We start from the raw sequence: 17,615 nt of genomic DNA on the forward strand, positions 1-17,615 counted from the left end.
AAATTAACACGTACAGTCCCAAGCCTTTGGTTTTCCTTTTTGCAGCACTTGTTCTCTAGTGACTGACCATTAAAACAAATTTTAAAAGAAAAGAAAATAAGAAAAAAATAATTAAATTAAAGCATTAAGCAAAGAGGACTTACCATCAAATCTTTTATGTCTCGAAACAAAGGTGCTTCTCAGTGTGTGACTCATTTCATCAACCAGATTCTCAAAGTCTTGTTTACTCTGTTGGCCAAATCTGTCCTCCATTTCCTCGGTGCAACATGTGTTTCCCTGAAGACATACACGAAGATGTGTCCCTGCAAAAAATGACACACAAAAAGCTATATTTTTCTCTCCAAACCAAAACGTAGGCTACATATAGGCACTGTAAACCAATGTAATGACCAAAGCTGAAACCTTTAAAGCCTGAACCATGAAATAATTGCCTGCAAAGTATTATTATTACTAGCATTATTATTATTATTTGTATTTTGTAAATATTGTTATTTTGGTTTTTTTGTAATTAATTGCTTAAAAATGTATTGTGCAATTTAGTTAGTTACAAAAAAATTACATTGATGCTGTAGAAGTCTGAGAAATTCAAGAAAACTCATGTATCACATATGATAAACTAGGCGTTACTAGGTTAAATAATGTTGGAGCATTTTTTTAATGTATCTTCTGATGCCATATTTTTAAAAACTCAATGACCAAAACATCATTGGCTTAGTTAAATTTTAAAAACAGGACAACTGAAGCACATGAATAAAAAATCATGGTGGTTGGAACAATGTTGCTCTCTAACATGTTACAGCTTACCCCTAAAAATCAGATGAGGAGCTACAGGGTGTCAAATTCTCTGAAGGGCTACCTGGACAATCTTCTATCTCCACAAACTAGCCAAGAAAGCAGTAAGGCTAAAGTGGTTCAACTTTTGAAGCAAAGCCACACCTTTGCATCAAAAACTATTAAGTAAAAAGAAGCTTTTTTGGTTACCAGAGTAACAAGTCCCATCTAATTAAAAGGACAAACAATGAGAAAAGTTTAGACTTCACATGCTCTAATGCAAAATTCCCCCTGCTTAAACATTAGTTGTTTTTTAACCTATTTAAAGGATAAACCAGTACTATTGTTACTATGTTTTGTCATTGCTGGCGAGGTCTGACTGGTTGGTTATGGGGTTTCTCATTTGTCTGAGAGACACTAAGTGCTTTAATTGACAAGGGCTAATTAAAGTTAAATCAGATACTCCATAGTTTTAAAATATTCCTTTGCACATTACATAATTGTAAAAATTCTGAGTGGAATATCACATTAATGACCTACATCACTTCATTTCCCCAAGCAGCCATATTAAGACAGACACAGATAATGAAAGATTCAGTCTAGAACAGAACGTGTTTCATAGAAACATTCATAACTAGGATTTTAAGCATACTTTAATGCCATTAGAATACCAACAAGAATGTACTGTGTAGCCTTTACAGCTCAAACCAGATCAAGTAATACCTGCAGAAAGGTGACAACTGGGGCTGTGCCACATTATATTGTCTGTGATAATATGATATGGCACATATTCATAATATATAAGTGTCATACCATGATGTCAAAGATATAGCACTACAATGCGTATATATTCCCTATATGTTCACAACAATAAGCAAAGACCAGATATGTCTGACAGCAAGAGCTTCGTCTCAGCCTCCAACCATGATTAAGTAAAAAGGCCATTTCAGCAACTTCCAACAAAGTACAATACTTTACTGTCAACTGTCAATTATTCCCATTAAAGGTGAAAACAACATTTAGCTTCACCATCATTAAACCTAGCCAAAGATACATCATTCCAGGGATAGAATAATCTTCTGTAAATATACCGTCTCACTATTATTATGATATAATGCTGCTTTGCTGTTGGGGTTTTAATAAATTCCCATTCACAGCGTTTCACAGCCACTATTTTTGAAAGTAGATACAGTATTATTACAATGTAATTCACTGTAGCTGCTATCACAACAGAGGCAGTTTCTTTTTAAAGCATACACATGGAGATGTAGTTACAAGCTGTATACATTGCTACACATATGACCTCAAGGTTAAGAATAAACATCCATGCTCAAGAAACCAACATTACTTTACTTAGTTTGTATGAAATAGCCACACAAGAAACATAGTGTAAAGAGAAACTATCTACAGGGTACGAGAATTCACTTTTAAGTGTTTCATCAGTTTCACCATGGGTGTGTGTTTTTTTGTGGGCATGTATTTGCTAAAGCAAGGAGTAGCTTTGTAACCTCCCAGAACTCAGCTCCCACGTAAAATATAACCACCACGGTGAATATTTAACTTCCATGTAATTATTACATCAGCAACTGAATTGCTCCATTTTAAGATCATTTTATTTTATGGTACTGATAAAAAAAAGAACACGTTGTGAACATGTTGTGAAAATAACAGAACAGCACCGATAAATGCCAGAATGTAAATATTTGAACACGGTGTAATCAAACAACAGTCTAAGAGCTGCAAGGAAAGAGACTTATGCAAACCTTACTTGTGAAATTCATTCTTAGCTTTGCATGCCTCACTCACTTTACTTGTTTCATTCAGTTATCAGGCCTGTATTGACTAAATAGCAGGTGATATCAACAAATAAACAAAAACATGGATCAAAAGTCTTCATTACTACACACCATTGTTAAAAAGACCCTGGAAGATAGATGGTAATAGCATCATACAACCGAGTCCTGTGTTTCCAGTGTAGCCTTCTTATCAGATATGTCAAGAAGAGGGAAAAAATACATCTTGACACAACAACCCTACTGTGTGCTCCAGCAGTCTCAACAGAGTGAAACATCACTTAAAAATAAACCTGTCGTACATCAACATATGGGAAGGAGCTTTCAAGGGACTTCACCACTCAGCAAAGTGCCATGACCTTCCTAGTCAAGGTTAAAACAGCCCTGTAGCTTCACAGATAATCTATCTACAGGAGCACAGACCACACACACATTAGCCACACAAAGGATGGAGTATGGGCCAGAAAGTTCTTTTACAACAGAAAAAACCCCACTCTTGTGTGATGTAAACATGCGTTATTATTTTTTAAGATACGTTGTCAACAGCATCAAAGTACTTAAAACATCAGCTCGATTTCCACATTAAATTTACCAATACAGCAGTTTTTTTTCTCCATTCCTTCCCTAAATCAAATAAAAGGGCCAGTTAGCAGAACACAGCTATCACTGTGAACACAAATACCAGAGATTATTGTAAGAATTCAGTTCCGGAGCCTAGTGGTTAGATTTTCATTTGAGCCCATTATCCATTTTATATCTGCAAACTCAAAAAGTTTTAGGCACTGCAGCTAAAATTAGGATGCTTTCCAAAATGATATACAAAATACTGTTTTTTTTTTAAATAAACTTCATTCCATCTGCAGTGAACAAAACAGGATAAAATAAAAATTTCAGCATCACAAGATCTTTACAAAAGAAAGATGTCCCCTTTGACATTGTAATTGGATTTCACTATGCTCTGCTGCACTTTTAAAATCTGTGTTTAAAGAAAAAAAGATGTTAACTTATATCTTCTTAGATTCTAGCAGATGTGTTGGTCTCTGGTTAGAAAAATAGAATCCTGTCCTCAGCTGAAATCATTACAGTAGATGTGAGTTGACAGTTCTGTCTTTCAGACAGTGGCATGTGCAGTAAACTTACTGCAAGATTACTTTGAATGGTAATTTGCATTAATGTGTGAAAAATCACTCAGCTTTTTTCAAATAGCGGAGCTCCTCTTGCAGTCACAGCCATTTGCCCAAGAGATACTACAAATGAACAAATGTTACGAAGTAACTGTTATTGGGAAAATCTTTTTCTTTCTTTGTCACCCATCAAAATCCGATCAGTCAGAAACTTACATCATGCATGCCAGTGACTCTCATGTCGTGTTACAGATGAGGCGGGTGCTGGTCTGCAGTCTGCTGCGAGACATTAATTGACTAAATGAAGCAAATTTTATCCAGTTAAAATGTAAATGGGTAAATTACATTGTATTGCATTTTATATTAGCCTTTCTATTCACATTATGATAACAGAACTTGATGTTATATTTACTGCATTACAGGACTTGAAATTTGAAATAAAACTTTTAGGTTTTGTTCTCTTTTGAGTTTTCTGTGCCAACCTTTGCCCCGTGTTTCTGTTGCGCTGTGTACAACTGTGTCATTTACTTTCTGCTGCTAACATAACAGACTTTTGAATCTTAAGGTACTACTTGCTGTCCTTTCAGTTTCACTTGTAAATGCATTTTAAGGCATACTTCCCTTATTTCACTTTAGGTGACACAAAATAACCTACTTAAAACTGCTTGCATTAACTATGGATTATAAAAAATTAAGTATTTATAAAACTTCTATTAACACATTTACACAATTAAGCATACTTTAACCAATACATATTTATAAATGTAAAATAGTGTCATTAAACATGTTCTATGTGAACTTATAGATCAAGACTGAAACATTCTTATCTGTGTTTATGAATTACATGCTAATGTCTATTAATATAGGATTTATCCTTTATAAGTGATGAATTAACACTTTACTAATGTAAATGTTTACTAATATTATATGGTGTTACTAGCATGAGGCGGTGAGGTGGAAGCCACTCACTGACTTCGTATTGTTATATTTTGTGTTAAATCTATGGTTCTCCGAGTCCCTCACACACATATACAGAAACATGCAGAAACTTGCCATTAAATTCATTTTTGTAACATCGCTGTCCTTCAGATTTAGATGTGTGCTGTAATGGAGTTTCACATTCTTTGTCCGCTTTTCTATCAATCCTTGTCCCTTATTTCACAGAGAAAAATAGAATAGTATTGTGACCCATGAGGGCTGTTTTTGGAAACAGCTGTGAAAATGAAAATGTTCTTCCAGTAAACATGTTAGCACAGCTTCGGGACAGCCTCTGCACTGAGCCAAATCTTATGCAGATGGGGGGTTTTGTTTACTTTTGGCTGGTAAGGTAACAAGTATGAATTCCAAATAAAGCTGTGTACAATTTTGAAGAAGCCATACTTCAGCAGCTGAAGGAGAATTATTGCCCTCTAATAGCCAAAGCTGGTCTTTGGCAAGTCAGTTAATATTAAGTGGACAGGGTGGGTGAACCAAAGAGGCTTGTCCCTGACTAACCTCGCTGTACAAGCTCAACACCTAACCTCTGTTTTTCTGGGGCTAACGGGAGGATGCAGTACTTCACTTTGTATCTAGCCATGGGACCAGACTGTATTTAGCGTGCAGACAAGAAGAACAATTCTTGCTAATTAACAAGAAGCAGATCCTAATCACATGGACATAAGAACAGCAGAAAATACAAGACATACATACAGTGCCATGAAAAAGTATTTCCCCATTCCTGATTTCTCACTTCTATGCATATTTATTTGAGTTTAAGACTCCAGTGAACCACGCTGAGAGCCATTATACACAAATGGAGAATATTTGGAACAGTTGTGGCTCGCCTACAGAAATCACTCCAATTAATACAAGAGTGCAATGGCAACTCATCCAGGAGATAACAAAAAACCCTCAAACACCACCCAAGGGAATGCAGGCCTTACTTATCTTACTTAAGGTCAGCATCCCCCCCAACCCCTCCCCCAAACGGCTCATCTCACATTTCCCAAAAACCATCTCCAAGACTTTCGGAGAAATATTCTGAGACTAATGAGACAAGTGAGACAATGACGAAGGTTGAACTTTTTGGAAGGTTTGAGTGTCGTTACACCATATAAAAGGGCATAAAACTAACACAGTATTTCATTAAAAGAACATCACACCAATCGAACATGTTGGTGGTAGTGTGATGGTCTGGGGCTGCTTTGGTGTTTTGAGACCTGGAAGACCGGACCTAATTGATGAATCCATGAATTCTGCTTTCTACCAGAAAATCCCGTAGGAGAATGTCCCACCATCAATTTCTAACCTGAAGCTCAAGCACACTCTAGCTATGTGGCAGGACAATGATTGAACATGGCAGTAAGTCCACCTCTGAATGGCTAAATACATAAAATAAAATAATAATTTAAGTTTTTGGAGTGGACTAGTCAAAGTCCAGTATCAAACAAGATTGTGTTGCTTTGGTATAACCTTAAAAAGGCTGTTTATTCTCAAAAACCCTCCAATATGGCAAAGATAGTGCACCAAAATTCCTCCACACTGATGTGAAAGACTCATTGTCAGCTATTGCAAATGCTTGATTGCAGTTCTTACTGCCAAGGGTGACCCAACCAGTTATTCGGTTTAGGGGAGGAGTACTGAATTTATATAGGTAAGTTTGAATTGTTTTTTATCCTTAATAAATGTAATCATCAAAAATGGCATTTTGTATTTATTCAGGTTATCTTTGTCTAATATTAAAATCTACTTGATGATCTGAAACCTTTAAGATGAACAAATACTGAAAAGGTAAGTTATTAGAAAGGGGGCAAATCCTTTTTCACAGCATTGTACATGGCTGTCAGTTGTGCTGCGCCACACATCAAACCTGGTAAAAATATACAGCTGAGTTATAATGAGATAGGTTTATTCATGCACACAGATTTATTAACACCTACTCAAGCTGTCATCATAAGTCATAATTATATCATGTCACTCAGTGTCTGTAACCAAATGGGGTGTCAGTCAATTTAGCTACCTTATTATCAGTGCTAATGAAGCTCTATGAAGATATTCAAATTCTACATTCGTCCTGCTGAGATGGGTTCCCATTTTACAAAACTTCTCTGCCAGGCACGTACAACATGTTTATGATATATTTTGCAGTCTTTAGCAGGTTTAATGTGTGATAATCCTACATGACAGAAGTGCAGTTGTTTATCTAAATCTGTGTAACATATTTGCACGTTGTATGCTTACTTACTTTCTGCTGGTAAGCAAAGCGATACCTTAAGGCACCTGTTGTCCTTGTTTACTGTTCAGAACACCTCCACAGGTGCCTGTCAAAACCCATCATTGCTGCTCAAGTCACACCTACGTAAGCTCTATGTCTCTGATAAAGACCAATTTTATGTAGTGTTCAGATCAAAAGTCCAAAATGGTTCCCCTTGCAATGACTAGTGATGCAGCAAATGATCATTTTAACACATTACTCTTCATACTGAAGATCTGTTTCAACTCACTTCAACCTTGTACCAAATATAGCTCACTAGCATCTCACACAATTAAACTTTGCCTGCAAATATTTAGTTTTTTTTTCCTTGTACAAACATATACAATGACATTGTTTACTTCCTTCATCATTTATCTAAGAAGGGCACAGGCAAGAGAAGATATAAAGAAGATGCAATTATCACACAATTACACTTTGACATGGCTTTAAGGAAAAAGAGAACGTGCTTTTAGAAAAGTTAGACATCACAAACTGAAATGCCGCAATTCAACGCATGACTCATGTTGTTTTAAAGTGTCTAAGTTCCTGTTACACAAGCAAAGGTAGGCCAACTCTCTGAAGTATTCCTCAGTGTACCTGGCCAAAGAGACCCAGAGCATATGTGCTCTGCCATCTGCTGTGTCCCATGGTTCCCCCTGACAAACTTTTAATGGATTCACACTCAAAGACACGCTCAGCCCTAATGAGATCAGGAATGCTTGTGTCACTGCAACTTCTTCTTCTTTGTCAAATCAAAACATCCAACAGGAATTAAGAGTTAAAACAAGTTTGAATTTCTGGCAAGTTATCTTTAAATGTTTAGTTCTTTTAAAACAATTGTTGCTAATATAAAATCCTATCTGATATTTGCTATTCCCCCATGTTAAGCAAGTTTTCATTTAAAAAAAAAAAGAGTTAATATACTTCGTTATTGCAGATACAGGACACAGTAGCTAATCTGGCTCACAGTCCATCATAATTCATAGGTTAGTTTAATGACTGAAATACAGAGAGAAGCAATAGATATTCTTGTCATTTGTTGGATGTTTTGCAAAGTGTGAATTAAAATCCACTGAGAAGTTAAGGAGGTTTATATATCCACAGCAAATTAATCTTGTTCATCAATGAAACTGCTTGAGTTCACAAGTATATGATCAGTAGCAGCCACAGCCATTAGACAAATGAAATTCTGTATGTCACACTATTGACCAGATGCTAGCATAATAGTGAAACAAAGTCCATATTTCAGATGTGGGACCAACAGTGGTGACGATCATAACCAATAAGATAATGATCATCTCCATCTAACAGAATGCAAGTGATATGCAGCATATGTGGCAGAGCTAAATCACATTGCTTCCGTCATTTGGTATTTAACAAAGTTTTTCATCATTTTGTGCAAAATTTATCAACACTGAGAATCCTATGTTAACAACTTTGCCAAACAATTAAAATTAAATATTGTTTAATACACCAGAAATTAAATTTTGTAAAACTGCCAATTGTGGCCATGAGTTTATGTTAAAAAAACAAAACAGTTATGGTGAAGAAGCTTCTGGTGAACATTGCTTGCAAGATTTGCTGAAATCTGACCAATGCTCTGAGAGTAACGATTTTTATGAAAACAGAAAAAAACATCAGTAAAACAACAAATATGACCTCGATCACCATTTGGGTAAAAACCCATTAGGTGATCATTGTGTGTAAGTTTGTTTAAATTCAGGCAAATACAACGCACCAGGGCATAAGACAAATGGAATAAAGCAAATTCTTTTCAATTTCATAAATTTCTGCTCCACTTACTGTGATCTGACATTTCCTTAGGTGGTTTAATCCAAGCAAAAATCTATCCAAGACTGGAAAAGCTGTCAACTATTCAATTCTGCACTAAAATATTGAAGACATTTAAAATCCAAAATCCCTCCTAATCTAAATAAACTGCTTCTTCACACCTTCGAGCCTAAGCAATTCTGTTTTATCTGAGGTATCTTTTTGCAAATTTAGACCAAAGATTTTGACTGCCCATGTGGTCATTTTTTATTACAATCATGTTAAGTGCAAAGTACAAACTCAATGCACAAGATGCTGCAAATTAATAACCCTGATTACTGTGAAGTCTCAGGAGGTATGAATCAACAATGAGTTAAAAAAAAAAAAAGAATAAAAAGAAAAAAGTAAGTGAGTGGGTGGATAACATATGAATACATGAATGCGATATGTTATCTTCTTGTCTCATGAGCATCATATATGGAAGAGATATGTTGTAAGGGGCTCATTAGATGTGATCCCAACCAAATCTAGTTAGCTCACTTGTTTCACCTTCTTATTAAAAGTAAATCAATAGGTTAGACTTAAAGGTTGCTGTAAATCACCATTCTAACAATGAAGCAGAAACCAAATGCCTCTTACACTCAAACTATGTATGTTAAGTGCCTTGGATGTCTGAAAGAATAGGACATTAGCTAAATGTCAGCAAATGTTAGCTGATGGCCTATGCTTCTAGACACCCAAGGCATGCATACTGGTAATTTCAATGTAATATGCATTCTGCTTCATCCCACTTTCTCTACAGCACAGGCCCCTTAACCAATGGGTAATCAGACTTTGACAAGACAAGATCATATCGTCAGGAACTATACAACAAGAGATATTCATTGAATATGAACATCATCATGGATCTTTAAATCGCTGTATTCCACACACCTTCACACTTTTAATAACGTCTCTAGAGGGTTTTGTGTACAGAATAGCCAAGTTTCTTGCTCAAGTTGGAACTTGCATCAATCAAAAATTGAATGAAATTATTCCTATCACATTTTGGGTCATGTCAGAAGTTATTATGAAAGGCATGTTCATGTTTTAAATAACTGGGGGATGCTGATACAGAGGGGTATATGTCCTTGGGTGAATGAGGACAGGTTCAAGAGGAAATGAATTCTCACTGACATAAAACAGTCTACAATAAAAGCAGCACAGTACAATGGTATGATGGTATTCTTCATCCTCAGGAGAGTCAGCGTGAAGGGAAAAAGGACAGGAATAAAGATGTTGGAGCGGTTTCATACTCCTAGCAAATGTGTCAGTATATATATATATTTTTTTTTGAATATGTCAAACTATTCCTCTGCAACATGCCATGTGCAAGGCTGCGTGCGTGATAAAACAGCCAAACGTTGACTCAAAGGTATAGCTTTTCATATTGAAATGTTTTTAAATGTACTATAAAAAAATATTTTTCAGGAAAGAAATATAGGAGTGGAGAAAAAACAACCTGTTTCTTTAAAGGCTTTGGAAAACTTGTGAAGAGATGAGTTTTCCACATTTATATAAATATTTTTTTCTAACAGATTGTTTGCATTTTAACATAAAACTCCTGCTCATCAGGTTTCTGGGGAGATTGGAGATGACTACAGTTTCAGATTAACAATTGAACTGTTGCCTACTAAAGGTTTTTTAGGTAAATTTTAGTGAATGAAGCAAAAGTGCCTCCAGCTTTTTGGACATGAGAATTTCTCAAATATAATGCACACTGTACCCACTTTTCAGTGGGGAATGTAGTGTGCATTTTTTAACCACTTTATGAAATTTTACAAAATAATAATAATTTTAAAAAACAAAAAAAACACAAGCATTAATAAGGAAATTCGATACAAGTAAATCATGACAAGGACTAGACTCATCTTTACAAAAATCTTTGACAAGAATACATGTATACATATGCAATAAAAAAATATGTTTGACCTTGAGGGTAATAGCTGGGGGATATTTATGTGCCATATACCCTTCGGCAAAGTACACCAATATCATTACAGTTAAAATTAATGTATGGATTTCCCTAATACCGTGTACGGCACATTTAGGAATGACAAGTGCAGCATAATCAGCATATGTAGCACTATGTCTAGCTTTGACATTTATTGAGGAGTGCATAATAAAAAGCCTAGTGGAGGAATCCAGTGTGGATATTCGATCTATGCATGCCTAGAAGCCCCTGAGAATGAGAAGTGAGGAGGCAAGCCTCTCTCGTCTGCATCAGTTTGCTAAGTGGAGCATGGCACACAAACACACTACAGGTAGCAGCTGGTGGCTGTTTAGAGACCCTCAAGGCCCTGAGACCTGCACTGATCGTTACCTTTCACTCAGTTTACAGTTTAGAATACAGGCACCGGTCATTATACCTTGTTACAGTGTAAGTGTCCTCAAGCCAGTGGCCTTGTTGCCTGAGAGGGAAAGGATACAGCTCTGCTGCACAAGTACATAGCTTCCATTGGTGGCTTGCTACACACCACACTGAACTATCCTCAAGAGCAGTGTAAAGGCAAGTATAGACTCCAGTTATGCATCATGTCTAGTCAGACGCTGTCAACAAGACAGAAGTTGCTAAAGATAGATCCAACAGCAGCAACAAGGCATTCGAGTTAGCTTTGTTTCATGATGGCTAAGTTTTGACAGTTAGATGTGATGTTGGGAAAAAGTACTGGGTATACGCCGCAGTCCAACGCCAGAATTTTGATACTAATGTCAGTGAGAAACACACTGATCCAGAGGATTGTTTTCAGAAAGTGATCTGTGAATGTCTTAAAAAAGAGACAATGAAATATTGTCAACTACAGGAAACAGTGTAAACAGATCTCCAAAATGGTAGCCTATAATGGTCAAAAAGAACAAAACAGCATGAGTGACAAGCGAAAATGTGTTTATGCCAGTTTCTTAAAACAGAAATGAAAAGGCTCTTTCATTGTGGCTCCAGGTTAGAATTTAATTGGACAGTTGTTGACAGGAACTAATAGATCAAAATAACATCCATTCATTTCTTGCAGGAGAACTCATTTGTCCACATTTCAAATGATTCTGAAACCATTAAACGATGATTGCAATGCCATTTCACGAGAATCTGTGTATTGTTTTTCACATATTTATTTTAAATAAGTTTAGAAAATGTTAATTCCCCGAGGCAGCAGCATATTCCTTTAGTAATGTATAGCTGTGTGTCAGCAATATAAACCAGGCATGCCAGCCTTACAGCATTTGGACAAGCTTCAATAACCCAGTACATTTTACTAAAACTAAATTTTTGCAACAAAAAAAATAGGGATAGGTTAATTGGATAATCCAAATTGCCACTAGGTGTGAATGTGCGAGTGAATGTGAGCATGAATGGTTGTCTGTCCTTGTGTGTTAGCCCTGCGACAGACTGGCAACCTGTCCAGGGTGTACCCCGCCTAGAAGCTCGCCCTATGACAGCTGGGATTGGCTCCAGCGCCCCCCGTGACCCTGAAAAGGATAAGCGGTAGCGAATGGATGGATGGATGGAAAAAAAAAAAAAAAAAAACAAATGGAAAAAAAATGAACAGGTTTCTGCTACATAGTAATAAAAAGTGACTTGTACCTGGAAATATCTCAATCATTCAGTTATTCACATAATATGGACTGTGAATTAGTCAAACAAACAGCATTGTTAATATCTGCCACCTGAACCCCGTTTGGTTTTTTAATGTGTAGGATGTATTAAAATTTCAACAACTGGAGTTATGAGCCGCAGAAAGTTGGACATAAACCCTGCTGGAGGCCACAAACAAAATAAACAGAAAGTTTGGGTCACAAACAGGATTAGGGTTTAGAAATATTATCCAAACAGTACTTTTGGTGTTAAAAAAATATCAGTAACCCTGAAGACATCAGTTCCCCTCCTTCCTGAAGAAACACAAACACATCAAAATTCATCAAAATCTGAGAGGAGTGCATTGTTGCATAAACTGTAGGTTCCAGACAGGCAGAATAAAATAACTTGGTCTTGGACTGCTGGTCAGATACAATAAACTCAGTGCATGGCTTTATGAGGGTGATTGTGCAAGCAGCCCTCTTGAATAGTGCATATGAAGAAAAAAAATGGCTTGCACACAACTAAATAAATATTGTGTATATCAAACGATGATGGTGCTAAAACAAAGACTATATGCATGAAAACAAAACTGTTCAATAAAACATGCAGTACCAATTTAAATCCAAATAGTTCCATTTAAATAAGCAATACACAAATAGATAAACCACGCAAGCACAAACAAACAATCCTTATCAATTTTACAAGACATAAGCTACAAGAATACTCAACAAAAGCATATACAGAAATGTGCTATAAATACTCACAAGGCAAGCAAACAGAGAAACATGTGACAAGAAGCACAGACACCAAAGGATTTTTTTTTCAATGGGACACCTAGTTGGGACTTGCTTGTGCACATGCAAGAAACAAGTCTTTCTGCCAGAAGTTCTTTCTCATATCCGACTGAAATGTTTTATGAAATGTAGGCAAACCTGTGAAAGGATCTATTTAACTAATAAAATAGTATTGCCCTAAATTTAACTAAGTTAGCTCTTGGAGAACAGTATTAAGAACAAAAATCAGTCCATCAAGTTTCTTAGTATAAATGCATTGGGGGATGCATCAGGAAGGACATCCAGTGTAAAAATCTACGAAATCAAATATGCAGAGCTGCCCAGTGTGGCAACCCCTTGTGAATAACGGAGCAGCTGAAAGTAGCTTCTTAATGGCTTATCCAAATTAATGTTGTGGAGGGGCTGAAACTTATCCCAGCTGTCATGGGACAAGCGACAGTATGCAACCTGGACAGCACACAAGTCTAGTCCATGACAGTAAACTAAAACAACCAAGTTTAAATGGTAAATGGCCTGTATTTGTATAGCGCTTTACTAGTCCCTAAGGACCCCAAACCGCTTTACACATCCAGTCATCCACCCATTCACACACACATTCACACACTGGTGATGGCAAGCTACATTGTAGCCACAACCACCCTGGGGCGCACTGACAGAGGCGAGGCTGCCGGACACTGGTGCCACCGGGCCCTCTGACCACCACCAGAAGGCAACGGGTGAAGTGTCTTGCCCAAGGACACAATGACCGAGACTGTCCAAGCCGGGGCTTGAATCGGCAACCTTCCGATTACAAGACGAACTCTCAACTCTTGAGCCACGATCGCCAAAATCGATAGGTCGGTGCTGATTTATGAGTGATCGTTCCAGGTTAGGTTGGGGCCTCATCATGGGGAGACTCCACCTGTCAGTTAGCTTGGAAACAACTTAATGTGTCTCTGGAAGAGCTGAAGGAAGTGGCTGAAAGTTCTGGGTGACTCTGTTTAGGCTACTGCTCTCACAGTCTGGACCCAAATAAGCAACAGAAATGGATGAATGGATGGGGACACAAACTCTTTTAAATAAAAGTCCTTTTTTTGACCCGTGCATCCACAGCAACCTCAGCCTCATAACTGGTACGGTCATCTGACATTTCTGAGTATTTCTCCTAGAAATGTTTTCCGGCAGAAAATGTTGAAGTAATTTTTTGCACTACTTGCTGTTGTTCAGTGCTTTATGAATTTTGAAGTTGCTGTGGAAAATGAGCGGAAACATTTTTAGTCTACTGCAACATTGCTCATCACTTTTTTTTGTCTCCACATTTACATTTACAGCACATTTGTGTAACCGATTGAGTTGCACTTGGAGTATGTTTTGTCTGTTTTAAGTGTTAAGCTTATAAAGTATTAAAACTTATGTATAAGGCTAACACTTAAAAACAACAACAACTGTGTGTTAATCCACTTCAGGGCCAGGAGTTTGTACTTTTGTGCATTCTGCATAAAAAACTTTTAGAAATTTCCATTTCTTAAATTTATTTTGATGTACTTTGATTCTGGTGGTGTTATGCTTTTAGCGCTGCAACCCTAAAAGACTTGCAGGACACAGTTTCTTGCAGCTCTCACAGGAAACACCCGCAGAGAGAGCCCATCATGAGGCCATTTTGGCATCCATAAGTATGATTGATGACATAGGGATGCAGACAGCGAGAATTCCCCTCTGCCATGAGAAAAATGATGATTGTTTGGATTTTTTTTTTCTCCCTGTTAGTGCCCCCCTCTGCTTCTCAGTGGGACACATTTACATTACGTTAGCAACCTATACACTCAAAGCCTGGGGCTACCAAATACAAACAAAACAACTCCCGTGGATCTCAAAAGTCCATTTATCTACAATTTTTATCACAAATACTTCGATGTTTGTAGAGTAAAATGTAAAAAAGGTAAAACATGCCATTATCCCTTTCAGGACCTCACCCCCAGATCTATTTCAACATGTGTGACTGGCAGGAAGGTCGCAATAATTTCACAATACATCACAGCAACAGTGGAGTGTGCTGCAGGGGCTAACAAAGTCACCTGGCCATTCCCTTTGCAGGCACTGCCATTTAGCCCTTTTTAATCCCCTCCATCCCATTACATGACAGTAGAAGACCTGTGCACATTACATGCTTCAGTAGAGATCATTTGCCTCGCGCAGGCAGCCAAAGATCACATAAAATATTACCACCCGTTATTTCTGTCCCACCTCCATCTCCTGACTGGCAGTAAACAGAGCTGGACGTCAAATGATAGCATAGTATATGACATCCTAAGAAGTTCCATTGAATCCCGCAGTCTGCCATATGACTCACTCTCCACGTCTCAGACATCGGGTAATCGACTGAGTGGAAACTGAGACAGCAGATAAGACTGAGTGCAGGTCTTAACTTTAACAAGCAATAAAAAAGTGGATTTTAGAGGCAAAATATAATTAATTTGCTTACAATTAAATTAAACAGATATAATTAAAGTCTTCTGAGAGGGTGATTCATATTTTAAGATGGGCAAACATTCCAAAGACTTTGCAATTCACAAGTTCATACCTATTTTAAATATCTTCACAGTATACTAGCTTCCAGCCCGGTCTGGTCAGCAGAAAGAATCATCGGTTAAGTCTTGTGGAATTACTGTACTCGCTGAGCCTTCAGGCTTTGGATCATAACAACATTTTTGTCAATAACACCATCTCCAGTGCTGTCATTCCCCCTGACCTGGTTCCTCTATTGAGCCCAAACACAAACACACACACACGAAAACACACACACAGAAAATCTGGGGTACTAAGCTTTTCATTTCAACTCCAGGAGAAGACGTGGTAGTTATTTCAACATTTTAAGTAGTGCAGAAATACTCTCACAATAGCACCCTGATGTTTCACGGTTATTATTTTCACTCTATTAAAATTGCAGTGGTTGCAGTGAATTACTCATATTGGCCAATCTTATAGAAAAAGTTTGGGTAATATAAAAAAGTAATAGATATATATTTCAATAGTATTTTAATCTGATTCATTTAAATATAAGTACAATCTAATTTAATAAAAACACAACTTTACAAATACAGAGTTTCCCAAATATGTTTTCCAGTCTCTAACGGCATCACATCAAAAGCAGCAAAACCACACACACATCCATCTGTCACAGACTTCGAGAAATCAAACCGCCAAGTGAGACCATTCAACAAAAAATGCACAGCATGCAGCAGCAGTGAAAGCACCATTTGTGGAGGTGGACCAGTAATAAGTTTGAGATTTCCCCTAAATCGTCAGTGATTTTAATAGAGTGTGATGGCAGTTGTGAGACTGGCACAAACAGCAAAACAGGAAGCTTTTGAAGCTCTAAAGTAACTTAAAATTTTTTGTAACTTTAATGATCAAGTCGTCCGTCCTAAACAGCTCTTCAAGTCATCACGAACTGCACAAAAACAGTATTTAAGTTTGCATTAATCTGTGAATTGGTGTTAATGTCATTTGCAATCTGTCTGTAAACTCCACAAATCATAAAATGTGAACAGTAACGTGCCCTTGACACACTCATTGACTACACCACTACCTCTACATCATGTGTGTAATATAAATGAATGACATTTCAGTGAAAAAACTAAATAACTAAAAAGGGGCCGAAGCTAAAAGCAGATAATGCTGCATTATTAACAACATCTGCCAAGTGAATTTCATAAAAATATATCCATCCATCCATTTTCTTAACCCCAGGGAAGCTGGGATCTATCCCAGCTGTCATTAGAGCTAAAGGAAGGGTACACCCTGGACAGATCGGTAGTCTGTTGTGAGGCTGACACGCAGGGAGACAGAAAACCATTAACGCTCATATTCATGGAGTGCGAGAGGAAGCCGGAGTTCCCGGAGACAGCCCATACATAGGCAGGGAGAACATGCAACCTTCCCAAAGTAGCTTAGTAAAGTAAAGTAAAGTAAGCTTGTGGATTCAAACCCAGTACACCCTAGATGTGAGGCAACAGTGCACAGCACCACCACTGTCTATAATGTTAAAAAAAATACACATATTTTAATAAGCTATATTACTCAATTATAGTCCAAATGATGTCATTTATCCCCAAATCAGTTATTAAACCAAAGGCTCTATTTTTAGGAGATTAAGTAAAATAGTGCAAACAAGTCGTGTGCCAGCCACGAGATTAAATTTTAAATCAGTTCAGACTAATATAAACTTACATAGCGAAAAAGAAAGCTCTCTGCATTTACTACATTTCTGCTAAGAAGCAACTTGAATGTTTTTTCATTTATTTATTTATTGATAGGACAATGTTACGATTTTAATCAACTTTTAATCAAAAGGAATTTGCAAATTTATTTTAGGCAAGATCTGGCTTGGCTTGAAAGTTGTTTGCATGAGTAAGAGGCAATGAGCTTTGAGCCCAGAGGACATGTCTATCACTGTGCAAATTTGCTGAGTTGTTGATAAAGCGTTTCTCCCGAAGACATGTAAGGTTGTGACTCATTCAAAGAGAAGATCAAAAGACT

General features: G+C 37.1%; 1 protein-coding gene across 2 annotated transcripts in view; it reads right to left on the reverse strand.

Moving 5' to 3' along the window:
• Positions 1-17,615, reverse strand: part of gpc6b (glypican 6b) — an 80,307-nt gene that overhangs the window by 60,859 nt on the left and 1,833 nt on the right. For both annotated transcript variants that reach the window (XM_005921401.3, XM_005921402.3), the window contains exon 2: positions 144-302. In XM_005921401.3, coding sequence (XP_005921463.1) covers positions 144-302 — 159 coding nt within the window. The remainder of the gene's footprint in view (positions 1-143; positions 303-17,615) is intronic.

This window comes from Haplochromis burtoni, unplaced genomic scaffold, assembly GCF_018398535.1.
Source record: "Haplochromis burtoni strain Fernald_Lab_line unplaced genomic scaffold, NCSU_Asbu1 Contig_48, whole genome shotgun sequence".
In the NCBI taxonomy this organism is placed as follows: Eukaryota; Metazoa; Chordata; class Actinopteri; order Cichliformes; family Cichlidae; genus Haplochromis; species Haplochromis burtoni.